Here is a 23164-nt window from a genome sequence, read left to right on the forward strand (position 1 = left end):
TCAATAGTCTAAACAGTCCGATGTTAAACTCTCCATTGCGCCAGCCCGCAGGAAGTGTCAGTTCGTAGGAATTCCACTAGTACCGTATGGTGCTGCCATCATCATCAACGTATATGCGTATTGATTTTGATATTACTAAAATCAGCAATTAGCATGATTACTTAAATCTAATAATCTAATTACAATTTCTCAACATGCCATATAGTTGTAATTCATTTTTTTGATGATATTTGTAATCACTTGGTTATTCATGAATCTATTTGATTATTTACCATAGGACTACATTCTCTGGTTGCTAGAGACCGGAAGGATATAGCGTCATCTCCTGAGCCAACCGGTCTGACAGATTTTGAGTGATAAATTAAGTTGAAATCGAACAAAATGAGCTTAGATACTTCACAAAGGTACGAAGGATCCTTCCAAAAGAAAAGTTTACAAAAAGCTTTAAATTGGCAGCAAGAACGAATCAAAGTAAGGCATATATTTTTCTCATCATTTTGTTTTTTTCTGTTTTAGTTTAGGCTTCAATTAAAAAACGTTGTTGACATCTGCTGAACCTACCTGGATCTGACATTCTCTAAGTCAAAAACCCACTAAACCCGTCCCTAGGCCTGTATACAGATGAAAAGTTTTGAAATCTAGAATTCATTCAGTCAGAAAGACAAATGTTTCGATCTCATTCTAGAGAGATCATCAGCAGGAATAACTAGAAATGTATTTAGTTTATTTATAGGCTTGTCTTCCTCAATTTCAATCTCAATTTCATTTTCAGCGAGATGAATTAATGGCAGCTAGGGAAAATACAGTCAGGAAGTAAGTCGATCTGTCTCGAGGTTTTCGTTTGTTCGATGAGTTTGAATAGATTTAGTCAAAACTTCGAAACTGTCAGAATAAATTGTTATCCCATAAACTGATGGTTTTGAGTCTGAAGTACTGAGAATGAGATTGATATCAAAGTCATGTTGAGTCAGTTTCACAAGAAGTTACTGCCTTTACTACCTCAAAAAAATAAAACCGTTTGTATTTGATTTTTTAGGGAGAAAGAAACGAATTTGAAATCAAACTGGAACGAGTCATTACAGGTAGCAGCTGAAAACCAACGAGTAAAAAATGAAATAAAACAAACGAAAGGAGAGTTGAAGATGGCGGGGAAGGCATTAATTGCGGTAGGTGTCAAATCAATTTGTAGACCTAGTTTTATTAATTTGATTGACTTGTATTTCATCTGATGAGGGGAGATCACCTCGCCTGCAGACGAGGTCATTGGACCCCGAAAACGTTAATAAACTGTTATCACTCATTAGAAAATGAGATATATTGTAATCGCTTCTTTGGATATTTCATACATTTTAGGTAAGAAGAGCTCAGCTGCGACAATTATTGCAAAAAGAATATGCTCTATATGAAGATGAACTCGGTCAAAGGGGACTTGCGTTTTATATCAACCGTTTGTGAAATGTCTGTGGTGTATTTATTGAGTGAATGATAATCGATGTATTATGTACTTTGTTATCTTTAGTATTGTAAAAATTCTTAAGAAAAATGTATATTTTGTATTTCAATAAAGTTTACAAAGCTTCAACTACTTGACAGTGTTTTGTGAAATTAGATTTGTGACGTTCTTGATGATACAGACAGCAAGATGGGGAGCTATGACTTTACCAAGACTACTGATTCAAACTACATGTACATTGGAAACTACCCGGTATTCTCCTTCCCACATGGATTGTATCCAAGGCGAAATTTATCCTATCAAATCAAATTTGATTAGGCTAAACAAAAATGATACCTTGTTTCTCCGCAGCGGCCGGGTCATTTTTGTAAAATATGATAAAATTTATAAACAGTTCATTTCTATAGCGGCCGGGTCTGTTATGGTAAAATTGATCACGATTTTAAAAAAAGTAATATATAGGGTAGATAGGCGGCCGGGTCAACATTTAAGCTCAGCAGAGCGGAGAAACAAGGTATCAATTTTTTTTAGCCTTATGCCAGGATTAATTCGGCTCTGTGCTGATTTTTGCAAGAAATGGATAGAACATTTCATCACAACGAACTGTTTTCACTACAATTCTATATTTATTCTTCAGTTCATTAACGAAATCTTAATGTTTATATAAAGATTTTTAGCCTAACAGAAAATTAAGCATTCTATTTATACAATATACAATAGTATTATTAATGGTAATAAATTATAAGTTAGAATATTTATTTCCTTTAAACATTTTTAATGTTTCGCTCTATAAAATCAATATCGAGTACATGTATTTACAGAATTTACATAAATGAAAAGAAAAACAATTAAAAAAACAAACATTTTTCAGAACGCTAAAATTCTGACGTTGTGCATTTCATTTTTCAGTAAATAACGATGTTGGTATTTAAAGATTAATCTCTATCTTCAACGATTCATGGAAAGATATACGGAGCATTTGAGCCATTTTCAGAATGGATCATGCATTGATGAGAATCATGACGTTATAAATGTACTTTATATTTTATACAAAACAGCAGTTTCTATAAAAAGCTGAGAGATAACAACACTGATCTTACCGACTTAATGCATTTCAAATCACAGTCTTGATTAGACAGTAAATCCTCGCATTTCAAATTTTAGGCTAGAACGCTGTGCTTTTCAGAAAGTCCAGCTCTTCAAACCATCTCAGTCAAAATCAAGGGGGTATCACCACCAAGTATTTTCTCTTCACCTGTTATTCGGTATTTCGTTCGAAATTTCGGGTGAAATATGCTTCATACCACACGGAAGTGCTGGTTTATGTGCGTCAGTGCATGAAGGATACTTATTCTGAAATGAAATATATGTACATACAGTAAAACCTGGATTGACCTTTCAAATCATGTTTCATCAGTTTCAAACTTACCGCGATGCATTGCCATTTCTTCTGTACTTGCTGAACTAATTTGAAATGCATTTTCCATTTCTTATACGATTCTATGAATTCACACCTCAAAAAATCGTCACCAGACCCCTCACATTCTACAGAACACAATTAACAGAGGGATTTCAAGAGTTCTATATCAAATGGTTCTCACTAGTTTGAAGGAAGTGAAGTAAGTTACCTGTCATTATGATTTTATATCTGACAAGATTGAATTTAATGTCATTTTCGCTGGATTGACATGTAAATGTATTATTTCTCATATCCAACGTTACATTCAAAATTATCAATCCGTCGTCTTTAGTGAATAGGTAATCTGAACTCGGTTTGATAGCAACTTCATTGCGGAACCAGGTTACTGGTGAGCTCGTTGTTTGACGACCGTTGCAGGGTAGATTTGCGGCATTACCGGGCATTGTTACATGAACATCTTGAATTGTACACTTACAAACGCTTGGTTCCAAAATATTTTGGAGAAGTCTGAAAAATATATTTCAATGAATTTTGCTATCAAGTTTATTGTGTCAGAAATATTAGTCAACAAGTGAATAGTTAAACCCATACTCTTCACGGAGAATTAGTTTAGCTCGATCTGTACGACTTACCCAGGGGTTAAATGAAGAAACAACCAGTGGTGTCAAAATAATAAATTCTATCGTATAATTTTAAATTCGAAGTGTGGGATTTCTTCATTTATCTGCAGTGTACACGGATTATGGTGTTTATTCGACGACTTACCCAGGGGTGAATTTCTGACAAGTTTTTGTCGAATTATTCCAACCACAATAAGGATCTCTTATACACAAATGACACGACTGATAATGTACATTGGAGCATTGATTCACACCCAACTGTAAAACCTTCTCATCGGTTCCTATATACAAACTATCACCCTAAAAAAAATTCCATAAAATTCCATAAAAAACAAATGACTTTAGACACATTTAGATTATTCAGACAAACACATGTGGTTGCTGTATTCTTTTAAAAATCGCTTCTACAATAGCATTTTTAAGTTAATGAACGCAATTTATTTTGTCTGGTACATACGTGTAATTTGAAACTCCAAATTAGCGTCCGTTTATTGAATAACTGCCATTTGGCCAACAAATGATGTCGTACTCGTGTGGGATTTTTCTCCGTCCATGTAACCAGTTTGTAAATATTACCATGATCTACAGAAATATCATATTACGTAACTAAAGTATCATATACTGTTCCCCCCCCCAAAATTCCATTTTTATCTTTAGATTTATCAAGCTTGATGGCATAAAAATTATCATTGTTTGCTGTGCCTAACATTGACTTACCGGTTGCTAGGTAATAAACAGTTTTGCCATTGACAATATGAACGGCTATTTTCCGGTAAACACTGGATGTTGTGTAATATACAGCGTCCAAGTTGTCGTTTGGTTCGACAGATTTTTCAGTTAACAGATAATCGTGGGTCATCGTTAAAAGCGTGTTGTTTTTAGCATCAGCATCTGTGCGACCACACTAGAAAATATCATGTATAGAACTAAACAATGACTGAAATCGTGAATGAATTGAATTCATACTAATGCTTTTTAAAACATACCCTCTTTATTCGATGCAGATTGACTAGGTCTGGACCAACAGGAAGTGGTTCTATTTTCATATCATTGAGTTTGAGCAAATTTGAATTATCTAATATATTGTTGATGTTCTCCACATCGTATTCACAAATTGCTGAAGCGTCTAAACCTCCGTTTCTGAAATCGTAGATAAACATTAGAAGTCTTCCATAAGAAATGGCAAATGATGGAGGTATAATTCATATGATATATACTCACAATCCGGAATTCGTCGCAAATGTGGCATAGAAAGTGTCATTAATTAGGAAAACATCCTCTGAAGAGATTTTCAATCATTTTCATTGAGCGTTAATCAAGACAGAAATTCAGATGATATTGAAATTTATTTCACTTACGCAAATGATCAAATGCATTCGGTTTATAATTTGGAATGGTACATTTCAGCCTTGCCTTAACATACGTAAACCACACAAAGAAATTTAAATAATATGTTGCAGGGATTTGACTGTCATTCTAAAAAAACCAAGAAGTTGTGATAATTATACCGGCTCAATTTGAAATTTGTAGAAGGTATTATATGTGTATATATACCTTGCAAACTCTAGCGACTCGAGCGTAGCTTTTAGAATGGCCATCTCCTAGTTCCACGGCTACTTCTCTATACCAGAAATATACGTAATCGCCCCATTCGTAGGAGCCAACAAAATCAACCGGTGCTGAAATAAATCAAACAAAGCCTGATTAACAAAAGATCTGATTCTGGTGGAATTTCATGCAGAGCAAAATAAGATATTTCGAGCAAGTACGTAAAATGATTTGTCAATCTTCCACCCACCATTCAGACCCATTCTAGATTGTCGTTGATTCTTAGTTCTCAATACATCTTCAATCCTAGAAATCACTGGATCCATATCATTCACTGACTGTTGTGGAAAACCATAGTAATACATTGGAATGTTCTTCGGGTTTCCTTTTTCTGCCAGAAAAAAACAATGATCGTTCACGGGTGAATGCTTGATTTGATACGTTAACGAGGGATACAACTCGTAACTCAACTCACGACTAATGAACTGGTGGGGTGGGGTGGTCCTGCAGGGGTGTTGATTTCAGCCAAAATACAGGGCCATAGACTACATATAGACTGGTATCATCTTTAACCCGGGGGTTAAATTGACTGGAAATGAATTGATTTAGCCCCCGGGTTAAAGTTAATACCAGTACATAAAACCGGGCCCCGGAATACTATATGTATATCCATGAAGACAAGTGCATATACAGAATGCTCAATTAGTATTCAGTACTTTTGGTAAATAGTGAATAATTAGAGGTCACCTTGAACTATCAACCATTCGTCACGATAATTACAGCATATAGCAGCTATCTGTATGTTTATTACTGTATATTTATGGTTGCATGATCGGGAAATAGATATAGGTCTACTAGTTTATTAAGTGACGACGAAAAACCTTCACATTTCAAGAATTCTAACTTACCCACCCACAGCATAGTGGAATTATGGTTTGGGTCGTAGGGACATTTCGTTGTAAGTTTATTCGGTACGGTTGAATGAGTAAGATTATTCTAAAAAAAAACAGTGAAAACATAATCTGTCAGTAAGGGAAACATGTGACTTAAGCAATCGACGAAAACAGGTCTGAGAAATCAAAAAGACTATTCTTATTTCAGCATTAGCATCAGTAAAATGTTTATTCTTACAACTAAATGTTTGTTCTTTTTGTAAGTTGTATTCTTTATTCGTGGATTCCTCGAGGAAACAATAGATAAACCAATCGTGAGGGAACGTTTACAGCAAGTTTACAATAGACGAGCGCTCGTTCTCAATCAATGAAAATAATGCCATAAGCAAATACTTTGTCGACCAGCAATAATAAATAAATATTTATTTGCCTGTCTTAATGTGTTTGATTTACAATTTTCGAAATGAGACATGCAACAGATCCTGATAACAGTTGTATTGAATATACGTGGTTATCCAGAGGTCAGACAGAAATAAATTGGCATCAATTTAAACAACACAGTTTGCGATGTGTTCGTATAATCATCTAAATGTCAAACCAGAATATCAAACATAATCTCGTATTGTATAAACTGCTCGATTAAAAAGGTTTACGGTTATTCGTATGCAGACTCCGAACTATGGGTAAGTCCTATACAAACCTGGTTCAGAGTAAATGCTATCGGACTCTGTCCCCCTGTACCGCAAATAAACAACAAATCCTTTTCTTGTACGATGAAACGTATATGATTTTGGCACTCAAGCTTATCCTGAAAAAAATTATAATTCCTCAAATAAAATCATCACTAAATCAATAAGATTCAATATGTAATGCAGTTCTGCTTACAGTTTTACACGTTGATGCGACTGATGGTTTTATTTCTTCCGATGATAAAGGCTGAATTGAAAATATATATATTATAGCACATGTTCATCTACATCCTTAATTTTACCACAACATGCTCGTCTCTGATTCACGTTTTTACCTGTTTGCTAATATCTGACAGGTCCAGCCTGTAGACATAATTTCTGAAAACAGAATATGTACGCAAATTTTAATTTTTCAAGAAAAAATGTATCACGGGTAGAATTGAATTTCGAGTAACTTACTGAGCTCCTACATAAAGTGTTTGACTCTCTTCATCCACAGTCAAATATCGGTAATAACCAAATTTGGATTTTAGTTGTTCGTTCACAAATGAGCGAGGACGAAGAGCTATAATACAGAAGGAGTTCTTTTTTATTACTTAAATTCTAACCTTACAAGGATGTGGAAATGTATAAGATACTTAACAAATTTTAGTTTTACGAAGAAATCTTACTCGTTCGCATATAGTGGAAATGGGTTTCCCATAAAAAAATGCCATTTTACGCGCGAGTGCATGATATTACAGAGAATTGTGTACATAACCAGGAGAATTCAGGAAAATGTTGTTTTCAGAACTGGTCGAGGGGAAGAGGGATCCTCACCACTACGGTGTATGTTCAGTGAATCATAGAATGTACTTCATACTTGGAGAGATGTTCAACAGGTAAAGCAGGTATGGAAGGAGTACAGTACCAGGTAAAACTAGTGATTAACGCACACCAGTTGGAAGAATTTACCGTTAAAAATATCATACCCACAGATATTGACATCAATTTATACCACTTTATACGAGTTTTTTTTTTCTCGCTAAAAATAAATACAGTTTAATAAAGCAGGATTCCACATCGACTGCGATTTGAACTGTAATTCGGAACCAGATGAAAGTGAATGAAATCCCTCTCTATACATACGGGTAGAAAATCGAAGTACTTGATAACACCAACGTTTTATAAAATCTACCGGGTACTCATTCATTGCGGTTTGATATCGTTACCGTGAAACGTTTTTCGAATACAATAAAGTTCTTTTTTACAATAGTTTTTGCGGTTTCTACAAATGATTCTCACGTATAAATGATGATAAAAAGCGTGGGATTCTCGTGTCCGGAAACTGGTGATTGATTTGAATAATTTTCCTCCACATCATCAAAAACACGTAAGAGTCCATTAATTGTAATTATGTATAAACGAATTAATTATCGTTATTGCAGAAGCATTTTTTATCAATCAGTGTAGATCATTGTTTTTATAGAATGACAGACAGAATACTAATGAGGCGGTTGAACTGTTCTGAAAGACATGCACAAAAATACAATTTACGATGAAGGTTTTCATCTAGAGCTTACCGTCTCTGGGAATGACAATAGGATACGTCGCTGGTTCTCCAAATGTCCACAAATTGAAAATCACTACAAATTGCACAAGAAGAACACAGCTCCACGATATCCGGCATGGTCCTAGAATTGCGTAACTAGTCAACATTATTCTTATAATCCATCAAGCAACCAGACCTCAAAACAACAATCCAGTAGTTCACCGATCATAGTCTGGATAATTCTGTAACCAGAATTCCGAAGTAATGAAAACCAATTTCGATCGTGTTTTAAGAAGTTCTAGACAGTTCAGAGTTGAATCCTATGATGCGTTACATGACATTATACGTATCGTGTAAGCATCGTCAGCATCGTCTAAGTTTCTGTGAATCAGAAGAGAATATCTCTCTCCTCTCTCTCTCTCTCTCTTGCGCCTCTCACTCTCACTCTCTCTCTTTCACCCTCTTTCTACAGTCTGTTCTAGTAGTTGTTACTTCAGTATTTCAGTAGTAAACCTCACCTGTAAGTAAACAAAGTATTTGTAATGCTTTCATTACATGAACTATTCGTTAATTAATTCTTCAAGTAACGTATGACGGATGCCGGTTATAAAGAATTTTGAATTGTTTCGATCAATTACACGTTTCAAACAATCTATCAAAAATGGATCCGACAGTTAATGCCGTATCGGAACATGAACTTGATTGGGAAACACCTATCCCTTTAATCTGAGCTGGGGTAACCCCGAAGGGTCCCCAAGGGATGTAAAACTAAGATGGTGGTCATCGTATTATCTTTCCTTTACTGAATCGACTTTTTGATTCAATTTTCTCAACAAAACAGTAATTTTGCCTATACAAAGTACAAGACATTCAAGGTTGAATGAAACTGTTAAGTTATTAGAAAAATCATTCTCAGGAATATCATCGTTATAAACACCTGTATAACAGATTAATATACACATGAAATAGATTGGGTTCAATTGGTCGTAAAGTTATGTTTAGTAATCTTGATGAAGATGTAATGAATACGAGATTTACTGTCAGAGTTTGTACCTAATCAACCGTTACGTAAACTAGTTGAATCATCGTTTCAGAAAACCGTTACATTTTGGCCTCCGGCCATACGCCGGACATTAGAATGAAACTACATTCATGATATCAATATTTCTTTGATCTTTTTTGCCTGGTGCTTAGTTAGAGATGGTTTAGTTTTGTTCAATTCTTACGTAGTCTATGTTCTCCCAGAAAATGTTATACATGAATCATATCCACAAGTATGATTTTTAAAAAGTGACATTTAGTGGTTCTATAAGTGGATGATATCTTAACGATGAGAGAAGTCCTGCAGCTAGAAACCCACAATGAATACGTTTATGTTTGAAGCAAATATTTACTATTTCTGCAATATGTGAAAAATATTTCAAGTTCTTCTTTAAACATGGTATGTTCCATAGAAATACGAAGTGCTTTATTAAGTGAATGTTCACACGAGCTTGCGGTCCTGAACTGCCAAAATGGTGGCTCCTCTGTAATCCTAGATGTATTCGGTATGACCAATAAATATGTTGATATGGAGGAAAACTTGCCTGGGCTATTCCCAGGTCTGCGCAGTCTATAAAGATACTCTTCTCACTGTTTGCCATCTGTTCACGCATTTCTATGTGTATCGTATACGTAGGAAATATGGCAGATTTTAGAAAATAAAAACGAATCTCGACGTGCAGGTGGAAAACACGAAAATAAAGAAAACAATGACGAGCATTTTGAAGAATATGTGAAGCTTGCATCAACGAACTACAGAATAGACACGATGAAGTTAAGAAAAAAGATTGCGTAGGAAGAAAGAAGACTTTGATCTTTTAGGAAGACATTGAACGGGTTTCTTCAAGCTGCGAACATACAAAATTCTTTTGCATAGTACGATAGACCATTGACTTCGTTGTTAGACTGACTAAATTTCTAGAAAAAATATTTTGGATAAGTCGACAAAAATACGACGAAACATGAACAGTTACAACACGAGGGATTGTGTCATCTATTAATCTCCGAACTCATTTAGAATCAAGCAGTAATAACTTGCAGACATTGGAAACTTGTTTGAAGAAACGGGTTTGAACTTTTTACAAGGTGTAAATGTCGGAGAGTCTGAAGAATATCGCAACAACCACCAGACTCACTATAATCATTTACCTGAAACTATCGATAACATTCCAGTTAATTCGGTTGTAAAATACAGAAAAAACGAACATGGCTGAAAAATTCAGTTGAACGTGTTGTTGTAGGTTTTATAATCGTAAATTTGTATTTCCACACACCAAAAAAAACAAGATCGTAAAAACTCAAACCACAAACTGATTCATTGCTTTGAAGTCTGTATCTACAACACAACCAGCCATCCTGTTGAAAGGAAAAATAGGTCCATGGACCACCCTTTATCAATCAAAGCGAGTAGAATACTTCATACATGTTTTTGAGGCCAAAAGGTCTGATTCTCAGGAAATGACCACAGGTACGTGAAGGTCATCATTAGCGTGATCCGGATGTTTTGCTGGACACCGGAATATTTTCCCCATAACTTCAGACAATAAACTACACTATAATTCTCCAGAAGCTCAACCTTAATCAAATAAATGCGGTAAAAATTCTGGGTAAGCCAAACAGGTTATCAAAATACCTGTAAATTACTGAGGTCTGATGAACAGACACTACACCGGTGAGGTGAGGGGTGGGGGCTGAAATTGAACAGACACTTGTGAAAGAAACTACTACTCAGACAGTATACAACACACCTGCATTTAATCATAGGTAATCTGAAAATACGGCGAATATACCAGCATGCTGCAAAAGAATTTGAAATATAAATGTCTATCAGGATTGTATGTATTGGCACCTGGGAATCGAGGGTTGGGAATTTCATCAGAATCGGAGAAGCACGAACTTCGAATGTTCTGGGTGTTCAGGATTTATCTGTTCCAACGAGCTTTCAAACACAGTATCAACATCTTGCCTAAATGAATTGGTAAATAAGGCAAAATATAAAACATTTTGGAGAAACATGTTCGATTTCTACACGTTATGAATTATCGACAGTTAACGTTTATGGTCAGAGAGAGAATGAATGTGAATGAGGAGAAATCTGAAATCAATTTATAGCTTGAAAATCCAGCAGAACATTGAATACTATTCGCTAATGATTTCAACGTTGGCAATTAGACAAGAATATCAAATCAAATGTGCAGGTGGATTAAATCAGTACACGCAATTACAACCTGTCAGAGTCAGGTTCTCACGGCTACAACATCATCATCAGCGCCATTCAACCTCTCCTCGTGGCGTTTAAAAAGTGAACGTTATGTTACGTAAACTCTGTAAGATCTAAACCAACTCGCGAATGTTTTATATTATCCTCCTAGTACGATTAGGAGCTGTAGAATGGGATCTACGCCATGTTCCTCACGCTCTTCGATTTTCTTCTCATTCAGCAGCACTGCAAACAGCTTTTCCCAAATCGTATTAAACGGCTATCAAGATTGAAGCATTTTCCTCAGGAATGAAAAGGGGGTTACAAAAGTTGTTCAAAACTTTTAAGTGGGTTTCGTACACAAAGCTTAAACCTTTCAAGTATGAAAAAAAGATGTTTTTATATCCTACGCCATGCCCTGTACGTATAAAGTAAGCCTTTTCCAAGTAAGTGTTAACCCAAGCAAGAACCATGCATTTCGATAATTTTACGAATCATTATATTTCTTAAGATCCCCGTCGTGCTTCTTCTTACCGGATTGTGGTGTTACGCTTTGTAAGGTATTCCTGAAAACAGTTCCAAATGAAGTTTGCTGACGTTACGACGTTATATGCAGTATACACACTAGAACAGTACTACATAAATTCATAAGAATCGGTACATGAACTTGTGATAATCATATAACTGGATCAGATAATCAGCACTACTGCGCCATAAATATGTATATATAGATATTATATATACGCTGTTCTGAAAACTCGTGCTGTGTCAATTATGTAATAAGACCGCATTATGATATTACGGGCTGCATTTATTTCGAATCACGTCATAGCAACGTATTTTTGGTTGGAAAAACAGATCACACCAATGTGCCGATGATCTAATATAGAAACAGCGGCTGCACGCGTGTGTGTGTCTCAATTTTGAAATGAAATATAATATTACAATCTCCTCTAGTGGTTTCTTATATGCTCAAAGATAACATATATATTTTAGTAGATGGTAATGAACAAGGCGGGTCCGTTCTGCTTCGGGAAGTTTTGGAAGATATCTACGTCATATTTATATCTACATATTATTTTCAATAAAAACGGAACAAACGTGCGCGGTAGATTTTGAGCCAAGTAAGAATAAAAAGAGTATTGATCAAAGATTGTAGAGATAAAAGATCAAAGCATTTTTTATCTTATTTAAAACTCAGTTGAAAGCGGTAAAGCACTCCTCGGCTGGCGATTTCCCCCACCCTGAGGTAGCTGTAAGTGGGTATATATATACATATACCGCTCAGATAGAAGCAGATCGTGTATTACAAAATCAAAAACAACAAAAAGTCAAGATGAGAAAACACAACTGAGGGCAGAAAAATGTTATCCGCGATATTCGATCAGGGTGAAGTCTCTCGTGAACCATTGAACCGGGAATCAGGAAGTTGTTGGACACTGGGAATTTATATGAACTCGGTTATTGGAATATCATGGAATCATGATTTAATCAATTAAACCAACAAGATAAAAACTGAATGTTTTTGAATCGATACATGTCCATCGAGATGACAGAGAGCATAAACGGTGGTCCGTCCGATTTCAGAAATGCATTTCTTAAATCTTACAATAGGGATTGACCATGTTATTTATTTGATTGGTAGATTTCATTTCATTTTTGTTTCGATTTGGTGTCCCATACAAACCCACCACACCTGCCTGAATCAAAACAGGGGGACCGATCGAGTCAAATAATGCAAATGTTGGAGGATCGAATAACTAAAAGGATGCCTGGCAGCATTTCAGTAATTCAGAAGCTTACATATAATATATACGTATTATTATGATAACCCGTATAAAGTAGTTGTAAATTAGCCAGTAACTATAGGAAGGGATTTGTAATTGGATAATGAATGCAGCCTCTGGCCTAAATTTGGACTGATCGTTTTAACCCGCACTGCCAAATATAATCAATTCACTTTTGTTTATTCAAAGATTGATATATGGTATATACTAAAACTAGATGAAAACGAGAGAATTACGCCATACACGACACGCAAATCGTTCATCTACGTCACATAGTCCGTCAAATGACAAGTGAACTGTGAAGTAGTTGCTAGCCGCTTGATCTGATGTGACGTCACATGAATAACCTAAGCCCGATCAGCGGACGTTTTTGCCCGTGTCGTCCGTTCACACTGGTGCCGCGTAGGTCCGTGCCCGCTTGCCAAATTCTAGTACGGGTCAAATCATTCCATGTGAATGCTTCAAAGCATTTTCAGCAATTTAGTAACGAGTGGGTGATTTACGTCAGAATTAGTATTACGTTCGATTCTTATCAAGCACGGGCCGAATTTGACTCAGGTCTGGTCCAGACCAGTTTGTCCCGGGGCAAATCATCTTCAGTGATGGCCGCTATAGACTGAGTTCAGGGATTATTGCCAGATTTCAGTGACACGGTTATATTAACACCTTTTATCGAACAAATGGCAATCCAGATCGTATAATGAGTTAATTAAGTCTGAAAATCCAAGGTTGTGTAATTTTGATACGTACACGTCAGTTAAATCTTTATCAATAACTGATGAACAAACAACGCCCGCCTCCGATAACAAATACACCATAGAACATGAAGTTAATTGCTGAATATTTGGAACAAAATCAGACGTAATGACTTAACTGCATTAATCCTACAGCTCTGTGACGACGACGGGTATTCGGTGTTTTTCAAGTGTATCAATTCTATAAACAGTGTCTATAGTGACTTGAACATCAGTGTGAAACCGATTATACAGAGATGTTTTTTTCCACTAAAATGTCAGAATTATCGATGACTTACTTACCCGCATCTAACATGATATCACGTTGTTGGGTTCAATGAAAATTGAATGACGGATTCGACCGATCCTCGGGACAAACCTTTCGCAATTTTTCAACCAGGAATATTTATTCATCGAAGTGCTATATAGGTGTGCCGTGTAGTGTATTTTGACTCATAGTTGGGAGACATTTTGATAAGGGAATAATAAAAACCACAATTAGGTTAATTATACACAGATTACCATGAATTATCTGTGCACTTAATTTTCCTCTTGAAAAACATTTTTATGCTTGTATCGATTAAATTGACAGATATGATGTTAAAACGATTCATAATCAATATTCGACGAACGATTTTTTTTTTAGATTTGAACCGACCCTCAAAATCAATATATATCTAATCATTTCATTGAAACGCTACACGTAAATGCAATTCACGCGAGTCAAGGTTCAAGAATTTGTGTAATGGTTTTTCGTACGCGTATGTACAGGTAAATAATATAGGTGATGACTAGGTGGGGAAGAAAATAAATATGCCTGAATACTGAGGAAACAAAGTCCCTTGATACCACATATTCGCTATAGATGTTTTATTAGCATTTGGATTCGATTTCAGTTATTTTCTTCGTTCTTCACTGTGACATAAGTAGCCACTTTTCTGAACAAATATTAACCTTCTGAATACAATAAATCATTCAAAAAGAATTACACGACGTTAACATTCACATCGTCAGAACGGTGGAAAATTTAGGAAAATAATCAGAACTGATTAAACATCGATAAAAATGCCTCCAGATTGTCTCCACGATTTCATCTCAAACCATTTTTCATTCCTGCACCACGTTGAAGAACCGATCAAGAATCGATTCAATTGAAACAATCCCGGGATTTTCTTCAGAATAGAAACTGATTTTGGATTCTTATTTGTTTGGACGGAATAATATGATAGTCACTAGAATGGCAAGGAAAGGGAGGTTCTTTGCACCAAGTTTGCATCAAGTTCACCTTTCTGCCATCAATACTATTTGGAATGAAAGGCCAATCATTTATCGAGAATAAATCATATCACCTTTATGGATATCCTATCGGCTAGACGTTAATTTTTAATAAGAGATTATTAATTATGCGCAACGAGACAAATTGAGGTTGTGTAATTACGCGTATATAATAAGAGATTGTTTTTCAAGTTACTGCGACGCTTTATAAATCATTGTCACCATCATTAACACGAACTGTTATAATCGACGGTGGCATGTGATCAATTATAACGGAAAAATAATAACAATAGCATTCCAATCATTGCATGAAGTATTATGTACAATAATACATGCATAAAACCAGAAAAATCTCTGAATATTTATTGTTGCAAAGAGCAAAAGAATACTAAGTTTTTTTCCCTAATAGCAATATAATGAGATATCTGAATTGAGAAAAATTTGTTAAAGAGTTTGATGGGGACATCGCGTGACCTGTTAGATTCTGGAGAAAGGTCATCGCAAACTGGACGCTATGCGATAAATGACTATAACCTAGCCAAATCGTAATAGTTTGATAAAGAAAATACATTCAAGTTGGCAGATGCGAGAAGCCTCGATAGGCCGATCGAGATAAACAGCTGTATCAAAAAGAGCTCAGTCAAATCTAACTCGGAAAGTGGAACTGGATCCAGAACTCTGCAGTCGCAATTATTGACTTGATTCTTAATGTTACTTACAAGAAAGCCTGAAACAAAAAGTGGCGTACCAAGATTCATCATGCTCGCACTTACCGCCAGATACAACAGCAGATGATTGAAGTAAAACTTTAGGGAGTCGTCGTCTGTTAGATGTACACTAGATGTCACTACTTGCTACGTAGTTGCATTAGCATCATAATATCCATCCCAGTCGTAATGAAAGGATTATTCCGTGGTCAAATGTCGTGTTTCAATAAAACAGTATTTTTTATTGAATTGCACCTGGCCTGAGCTTCAGTCGGCGGGAGGCAATCCAACCCTGGAAATTGAGGATGGACCATGTGTCAAACCTCACACTGTAACTCCCTAACAATGATAACCCGGCCCTGTAGCAAGTATACCGTATCATGGTTTAATGCTATCTTTTTAATCAAAATGAAAATCGGATAAAACAAATTGAAAACATTCAATCAAAAAATGGCCTGGAGAAATGATCAGACTCTCAGAAACTCTGGCAACGGCGACAACCTGGAAATATTTCTACAAAAGAATTGGTTTTGAAAGAGTCGGTATCGGGATATTTGCATTTTTACTTTCGGATGTTTGATCATTTTCTCGCAAAAAGACTGATGGAAGGAAACAGTGGGAGCTTATTTGGTCAATGAATGATTCCCCTCCCAAAAATTAATTGAATAACTTATTCCGTTAAGCAAGTGAGCTTTGCTAAAAATTGAATATAGTGCCACAATTTCCGTAAAGGAAATTTATGTACCGGCGGTAGATGTGCTACTACTTTAGTTCACAGAAATTCCGTTATCGTTATCTATAGAGGCAGCACTGCATGGTCAAGATCTAATACGGCCTCGCTATTCTACTGTGGCATGTGAGGAATATAGATATTGAGGATTACTGTCAAATTTCATTCGCCACTCAGCACTGATTTGTTTGAAATGAATAAAAGTATTAATATTGAAGCTTAATTCAAGGAGTATCTACTTTGAAGCTGATTTTCAAGCTATTTCTAATAGAACTCTTTGCTCAGCGAATGTATTAGCACCCAGTAAAGCGGCAAATTCACATGCCACAGCAAGAATTTAAAGCGAAAGATTATAATAATCAAACCACAGATCATAATAATAAATATCTTTCTGCTTTACTGACTAAGTAGTTTGCACTTTTCTCGGATCTCACTGGACTAATAGATTTCACTTTTCATCACTCATGCACTAGGATATATTGATTGCCAAGAAGTGATGTATGCGTGAATTGATGATTATTTGATCTCCAGGTTGAGTCGAAAAGAGTACTACTCTTCAGCACTTTTGAATTAAAAGCGAGCGGAACTTCATTTTCCATCGTGTGGTGGCATCATGCGCACTGCAGAGTTCGCTGAATCACCGATTTGATTTCTTTCCCATGAAAACAAAAAAACTAACTAGCAGAATTTACATGTAAAATATAAACGAACTATATTACAATAAAGTTTGGATACAGAGGAATTTGTACATGTAATCAGCCTCAAAATTTTACAACGACAAAGGCAGAATATTTCAGGGTACATTAGATACAACACCTGCTTTTATTTTGGGAATAAAAGGTTTCTTTGAAAACGATCACCTACTTTAAGTAATATTCAAATTTCAAAGAATTTCTTAACGAGTTTCAGTCTACATAAGAATTTTTATTTCAAAACTATTGAGACTCATTGCTGATAGAAAATAATCTTCAATATAGAGAAATTCATCATATCTCAACAGGCACGGATTCAGTGAGGTGCTTTGGATGCTAGAGCGCCGCCACTCTTAAGCAAAACATCCCCATTGGCTAAAATTCTTATTCTAGGGTTATGATGGGGCAAGAGATGGGTAGAATTTTGATGAATGGGATGATCGAAACAGTACCTTAAATGCTCAGAATGCGTGAACATTTTTCACTACCTTTTCTCAGTAGAGCACCCCCTTTTTGAAAATCCTAAATCTTCACCTAGGAAGGTGGCTGCCTCCTAAATTTTTCTTCCAGTTGAAATTAAATCCAACCTTCAACATTTTTAAAATCAACTCATACAATTCCTTAACGAAACAACTTCTTACATCATTCAACAAAGCTATTTCAAAATATAAGTCGTCACATTGACACCTCACATAATTCACCGGCTTTTATATATTCTAAATATCACAGCGCATATATGACAACACTTCATATCTTATTATATTAGACTTAAAGGATTTATCAAGGTTACATTATACAATATGTCATAGTTTAACCTTTCAGTTAAGCCGTGAAATCAATCCACTTATCACTGTCACTGGTGATAATTGATACTGCGGTTATTGAAATAGACAGAATTGATGCCGTTTGACCACGGACTCGAGTCCCTGGTTTTACATAACATAAACTGTAATAAAGTTTCGAAAGTGAAGCGTGCAGAGTTTAGAATTCACAACAACGCGATCAAATTTCACTGACTTCACGATATCACATCAAAGAATATCAAACAGCACATGATTTTCGCTAAATACAAGCGCCACTCCCTATCAGTCTTAATTACAGCCGTACTCATCATTTAAATCTGTATCACTTCATCTTATTGCAAATACATGTGCAAAATATAAGTTCGAATTTATGAAGAACCTTTAGTAAATTTGTGACAAAGAGTCATTCCCGTATCATTTACAACAGAGGAAGACGATATAATGAAGAATATGTGAAGAAATTAAAACTCAAATTATCTAAATAAGTATCATAACCTTATTTACAGTAAACAACTGAAAACTAAATGAGATAAATCAATGCCTTTGAGATACGATTTAAATAGAGTCAAGGGCCATTCATAAATACGCGTACACAAAATTCTGCAATTCAAAGCCTAACATTATGTACAAATAGAAAAGTGACTAATTTCAACTTAATTCAGCCATGGATGTGTATGTACTTAATGAATGACCCCCTTATACAAATACCGTATTGAATCTAAAAACCTTTCCGTTTAATCAGTTACAAGTCATTTAAATAATCCCTTTCCATATATGAAGTATTTAATGATGAAATTGTATGACATTTATACAGAGTGAAAAGTGAATAGTAGTCAGTCATTGTAGAATGAATGAATGGACTTGTTACAACTGTGTTCATTTGGGAGACTTGAGTCGACTGACTCTTTATCCGTCGTTCATGGTGACTCTGTTAAACCAGTCATGACCGAGCGAACCGGCTCAAGAGGGTCAGTTCGCTCAGCCAGTTCGATATGAATCGATACGCTGAAGAAAACTTCAGAGTAATAGGAGTAATACTGGGAGCAGCCATATCGATAGTGACGGAATATATTGTATTGAGATGAAGCATCAGTTTACTCAGTCAGCCAAACAAACACAACTAATATCAATAACAGAAATTACAATTGAGAAACTACTTGATCGAGCTCTAAAAATTCTTGTGCGATTCTAACACGAAATCAGTACACAGGAGTCTGGATAATAGTATTTAACACATCATTACATTAATGACTAAATAAAATTCACATAAAATAAACAATGACAACAGTTGAATTGACGAGCGTTGAGAGCGAGTGGATTTAACCCTCGTATTTAGCCAGCCTGACCTTCAGAGAAGCGTTTTCCTTTCGGAATTTCTCCAACTGCGATTTCAAGCCGCTGTTTTCTTTCTCGAGGAATTGAGCCCGCAGCACAATTTGATTCTCTTTGATTCTGCGAGCGTCTCGCGATCGTTTCGCTGCAATGTTGTTTTTCTTGCGTCGACTCCAGTATTTGTCGTCCTTCAGATCTTCAGGCACAAAAATCTTAAAATAAATCAAAGAGAAACTCCGCATTTGAAGATTCATTGAAACTACAACAGTTTAATCACAGCTGTTATCAGGTGAAAAATTGATAAAGCACACAGAATATAACAAGATATACTTCACAAGTTTCATACCAACTACGATGACAATTTGGCGCTGGTCAAACTAACCCGGAGCGGACCCGAATCAAATTTGGAACACGTCTAATAAGAGAACGCTTTCACACGTGAATCATTCATGTGTTACTATAATGCTACCACGCTGTGCCAAGTGAGGCGAGTCACTCGCAGAACCAGTTAGCATTCATAAGAAATAATTTGACACAGGCCTGGTCCAACGTTTTGGCCCAATTTGGCACAGTGTGAATGGTTGGCCTGTGTCAAAAATGCGCGTGTGATCGCGGCTACAAATACTATAGGGATCATTCATTTATAACGTACGCATGATATTTGATATTTTCCACCCTGTACGCAAATTTTTTTGCCATTTTTTCATATACATTAAGCATTACAGTTCGCAATTGCACTTACCCCTCCCCTAATTAGTACATAATAAAGGGATGATCTCATATTCATTACGTGAAAAATGTTGTGGATTCTAAAAATCGATTTCATTTTTACCTTCCTTGATTTTTTCACCATTGGCTGTGGCTTCAGCTCATCGGGAGAAAAATGCCTCCTACGTGGGTCGAAATCTTGGCCTACACGAGAAACACGATGAAATAAACTTCAAATGGCAATGATGATTTATCCAGTATTAAAACTCAATATTTGATGAATAAACACAGCTGAAAGCAAGCTTAACTAGATCACAGAAGCTGAACTTGTTTTTGCATCATACAACAAAATTTTCGTTCAAATTTAGCGAAATACTTTAAGGTTCAATAGCGCATTTTAGGCGACATTGCAACATGCAAATATACTTGTAGCAAAAAAAGCTTTCTTACATTTTCAATCACAGCTACGGGCCTTAATCATGTTTACAGAAAAACATTGACAACTAAAATCCAAGTTTATTTTGATTTTTGTCACTTTCTTTCATGAACTGAATCACTAAAAATCTGTCAAAACTGTGCATCGAGACTGAAATAAAATGACTGCGAAGAAACTATCGCCAAACGTGAAAACACCAGTTTCTTCAATCTAGTCATAATCTAGGATGAAATATATTTGATGCAGAATCAAACTACGAGGGATTTACAATTAATAGCACAGTAGCAGAAGAAACCTTTATATAAAACTCACAATCCAGGTGAATATCTTCTGGCTGATGTGGAGGAGTCCATGAACCTAGGAGCCAGATTTAAAATATTACCGTACGTACCAAACCATGGTACGACGCATTCTGGCCAATGATTATTAATTGTTTTTGGTAACATTTCACTGTCTTAGCTCCATGTGAAGCCGATGTCTAATTCGTCGTCAATGAAATGAACTTAGAGTATTTAGTAGCATACCTGGAACTGTAGCCAGAGCCAAATCATGGGCTTGAATGTCGTAATCTGGTGATTCTGATCTCGCTGGTGAAACATGTGGACTCTGAATAGGAGTCTGCTGCTGCAGCTGAGTTTCTACTGGTTTATCATCTTCCACAACTACAGAAATACAAGATTATGGACTTTGATGAAAACTGTTAGTGCAGACTGGATATTCTCTCTACCCGGATACATCCCCTCCAACAATTTTCTACTTGGATACATCCCCTCCAACAGTTCCCTACCTGATACAATCTGCAGCCTGAAACAATCCCCTCAAAAATGTCTAATGCTTGGTGTAGGACTATTTTCAATTAAAAATGTCTTAAGGTGAAGTTCTGAACACATATATACTCTGGATATGAGCATAAATAGGAATAATAATGGAATATCTAATGTTTGAGGGGTTGCAGAGAGCTGGGGGGAGGTAAGAATTTCCATCTTACAGACATTCCAGTTCAAAGAAAAATCCCTAAATAATAAATTGTGATAATGAGTGATAATTTAGGCCTACCTGGTCGTGGTGATGAATGAAGACTTGATTGCGGAGATGGAGTTTGATCGAGGAGCAGTCTGGGAGGAGAACTGATACCAGTACTATCATCAAGACTGCTAGCATCTAACATATCATACGTATCCAATCCGTTAAAACCCTTTAATTGTTCATTGTTATTCAAACCGTTCTCGTGCAAGAACTCGTCGAGATCCATATATTCAAATTTGAAATCATCTCCGTCGAAAGGGATTGTTTTATCCCACAATGTCGGCCCGAGGAACGCAGCCGACGCATCGTATATTCCACTTTCACCTTTGTTCTTCTTATCTGGAAAACGATTAAGTCATAATGACACAAGTTCTTCGGTTTAAAACAGTTCATTTTCAAGCCTCTAAAATGATTGCAGGGGATCGTAATTGCAGCACAGCACTGCCACACTCTACACTAACATACTGTAATCTTGGTTTTTATCTAGTTTTGTTGTATCTGGCCCATTTATTACATTTTGAAGGTAGGTCTGATATGAAAAATATTCTCGCAGCTTTGACATGAGTGGCTTAGAATGGGACCACAAATTGCTTAGCTTTTAGTCGAGTTACATGTAACTTGTAACATTATATATGATGGGCAGTCAGCCCCTGATATTGCATATAACCTTTCATCTCAATCTGGAAAAAGTGAAATATGAGTGAAATCCCAGTTCTTCATAATGAAACGTAAGTGAATATTTGTAACGCCCTGTAACACCTGTAACACTATATGAAACACTAGTACATGAGTAGCTTTGAATTGAAATATGTTTGAGAAATAGGATCTGAAGATGTCATCTAAAAACTAAAATATCTTTTTGGGGCCCAAATGGATGTGTCACATTCATTATCACGGGTTACATGCAGCAGAAAAAGGGTTAACACCAACCGATGTTCTAAAGGTCACACCACTGGTAGTAGAGGTGATTTTTATGCTGTTGTTATATTTCTATAAAATTGTATACAATTTGTTACAATAAACACCAACTTCTATTCAATACTTTGTATTTACATGCACGCATAATATAATAATATAATCGATTGATGAGGTGAACATAATAACGTATTGTCATGATGAAAATAGGAAGTGCCCTTGAAAGTGGATATTTTGCCAATCAAAATTTTGGATTGAATTTTTAGGAAGGTACTTTACCTTCGTTCGGCTCTGGTGCCTTTAACAGATCCGGATTTTCGAGTAGTGTCTTCAGTATTAAACTGCCACCAAAACCTGCTCCAGCCTGATCCATTTCTGTGCGACTTACAGTAGCAAATAGCAAGAACGTATCTTCTATCTTTCACGCAGTGCCAATGTATGCATGTATACAAACAGCTTCGACCTAGATCTACTACACGTCACTCCAACCTGCATGTTCGTTCACAGTCCTGAAAAACAAACACTCGGGTTCGAATCCCAAACAATCGCGTTAGTCTAGTTATGCGCGAATTGTTTTGAGTTTTGTTTTGAAGTTCATACCTAATAACTCAATAAATCATGGAA

The 23164-nt window shown here is 35.9% G+C and overlaps 3 protein-coding genes across 5 annotated transcripts; 1 reads left to right on the forward strand and 2 right to left on the reverse strand.

Annotated features, from left to right (window-relative positions):
• Positions 1-89: 89 nt before the first annotated feature.
• On the forward strand, positions 90-1488 carry LOC141906156 (uncharacterized). 2 transcript variants are annotated; one of them, XM_074795374.1, is made up of 5 exons: positions 90-109; positions 278-471; positions 773-813; positions 1037-1166; positions 1354-1488. In XM_074795374.1, the coding sequence occupies exons 2-5, from the start codon at positions 382-384 to the stop codon at positions 1453-1455; spliced, it is 363 nt and encodes a 120-aa protein (XP_074651475.1). In that variant the 5' UTR covers positions 90-109; positions 278-381; the 3' UTR covers positions 1456-1488. The 2 variants fall into 2 exon arrangements, with proteins under 2 accessions (XP_074651475.1, XP_074651474.1); XM_074795373.1 differs by lacking the exon at positions 90-109 and having other exon boundaries at positions 163-471.
• Positions 1489-2095: 607 nt separating this feature from the next.
• LOC141906086 (semaphorin-2A-like) lies at positions 2096-14356 on the reverse strand. Of its 2 annotated transcripts, none has more exons than XM_074795279.1 (18): positions 14220-14356; positions 8186-8672; positions 7083-7188; positions 6959-7001; positions 6820-6870; positions 6635-6742; positions 5950-6037; positions 5292-5432; positions 5048-5172; positions 4852-4969; positions 4715-4772; positions 4480-4633; positions 4211-4397; positions 3951-4075; positions 3639-3793; positions 3082-3380; positions 2883-2998; positions 2096-2806 (listed from the first exon to the last, which is right to left on the reverse strand). In XM_074795279.1, exons 2-18 carry the CDS (start codon positions 8319-8321, stop codon positions 2705-2707), a joined length of 2112 nt encoding a protein of 703 aa, XP_074651380.1. In that variant the 5' UTR covers positions 8322-8672; positions 14220-14356; the 3' UTR covers positions 2096-2704. The 2 variants fall into 2 exon arrangements, with proteins under 2 accessions (XP_074651380.1, XP_074651379.1); XM_074795278.1 differs by lacking the exon at positions 14220-14356 and adding an exon at positions 11930-12086.
• Positions 14357-17360: 3004 nt separating this feature from the next.
• On the reverse strand, positions 17361-23000 carry LOC141906068 (thyrotroph embryonic factor-like). The gene is made up of 6 exons (XM_074795245.1): positions 22820-23000; positions 21656-21964; positions 21124-21261; positions 20912-20956; positions 20288-20367; positions 17361-19667 (listed from the first exon to the last, which is right to left on the reverse strand). The coding sequence occupies exons 1-6, from the start codon at positions 22911-22913 to the stop codon at positions 19443-19445; spliced, it is 891 nt and encodes a 296-aa protein (XP_074651346.1). The 5' UTR covers positions 22914-23000; the 3' UTR covers positions 17361-19442.
• Positions 23001-23164: the final 164 nt, after the last annotated feature.

The sequence above is a fragment of the Tubulanus polymorphus genome, chromosome 5 (assembly GCF_964204645.1).
Source record: "Tubulanus polymorphus chromosome 5, tnTubPoly1.2, whole genome shotgun sequence".
Classification (NCBI taxonomy): Eukaryota; Metazoa; Nemertea; class Palaeonemertea; order Tubulaniformes; family Tubulanidae; genus Tubulanus; species Tubulanus polymorphus.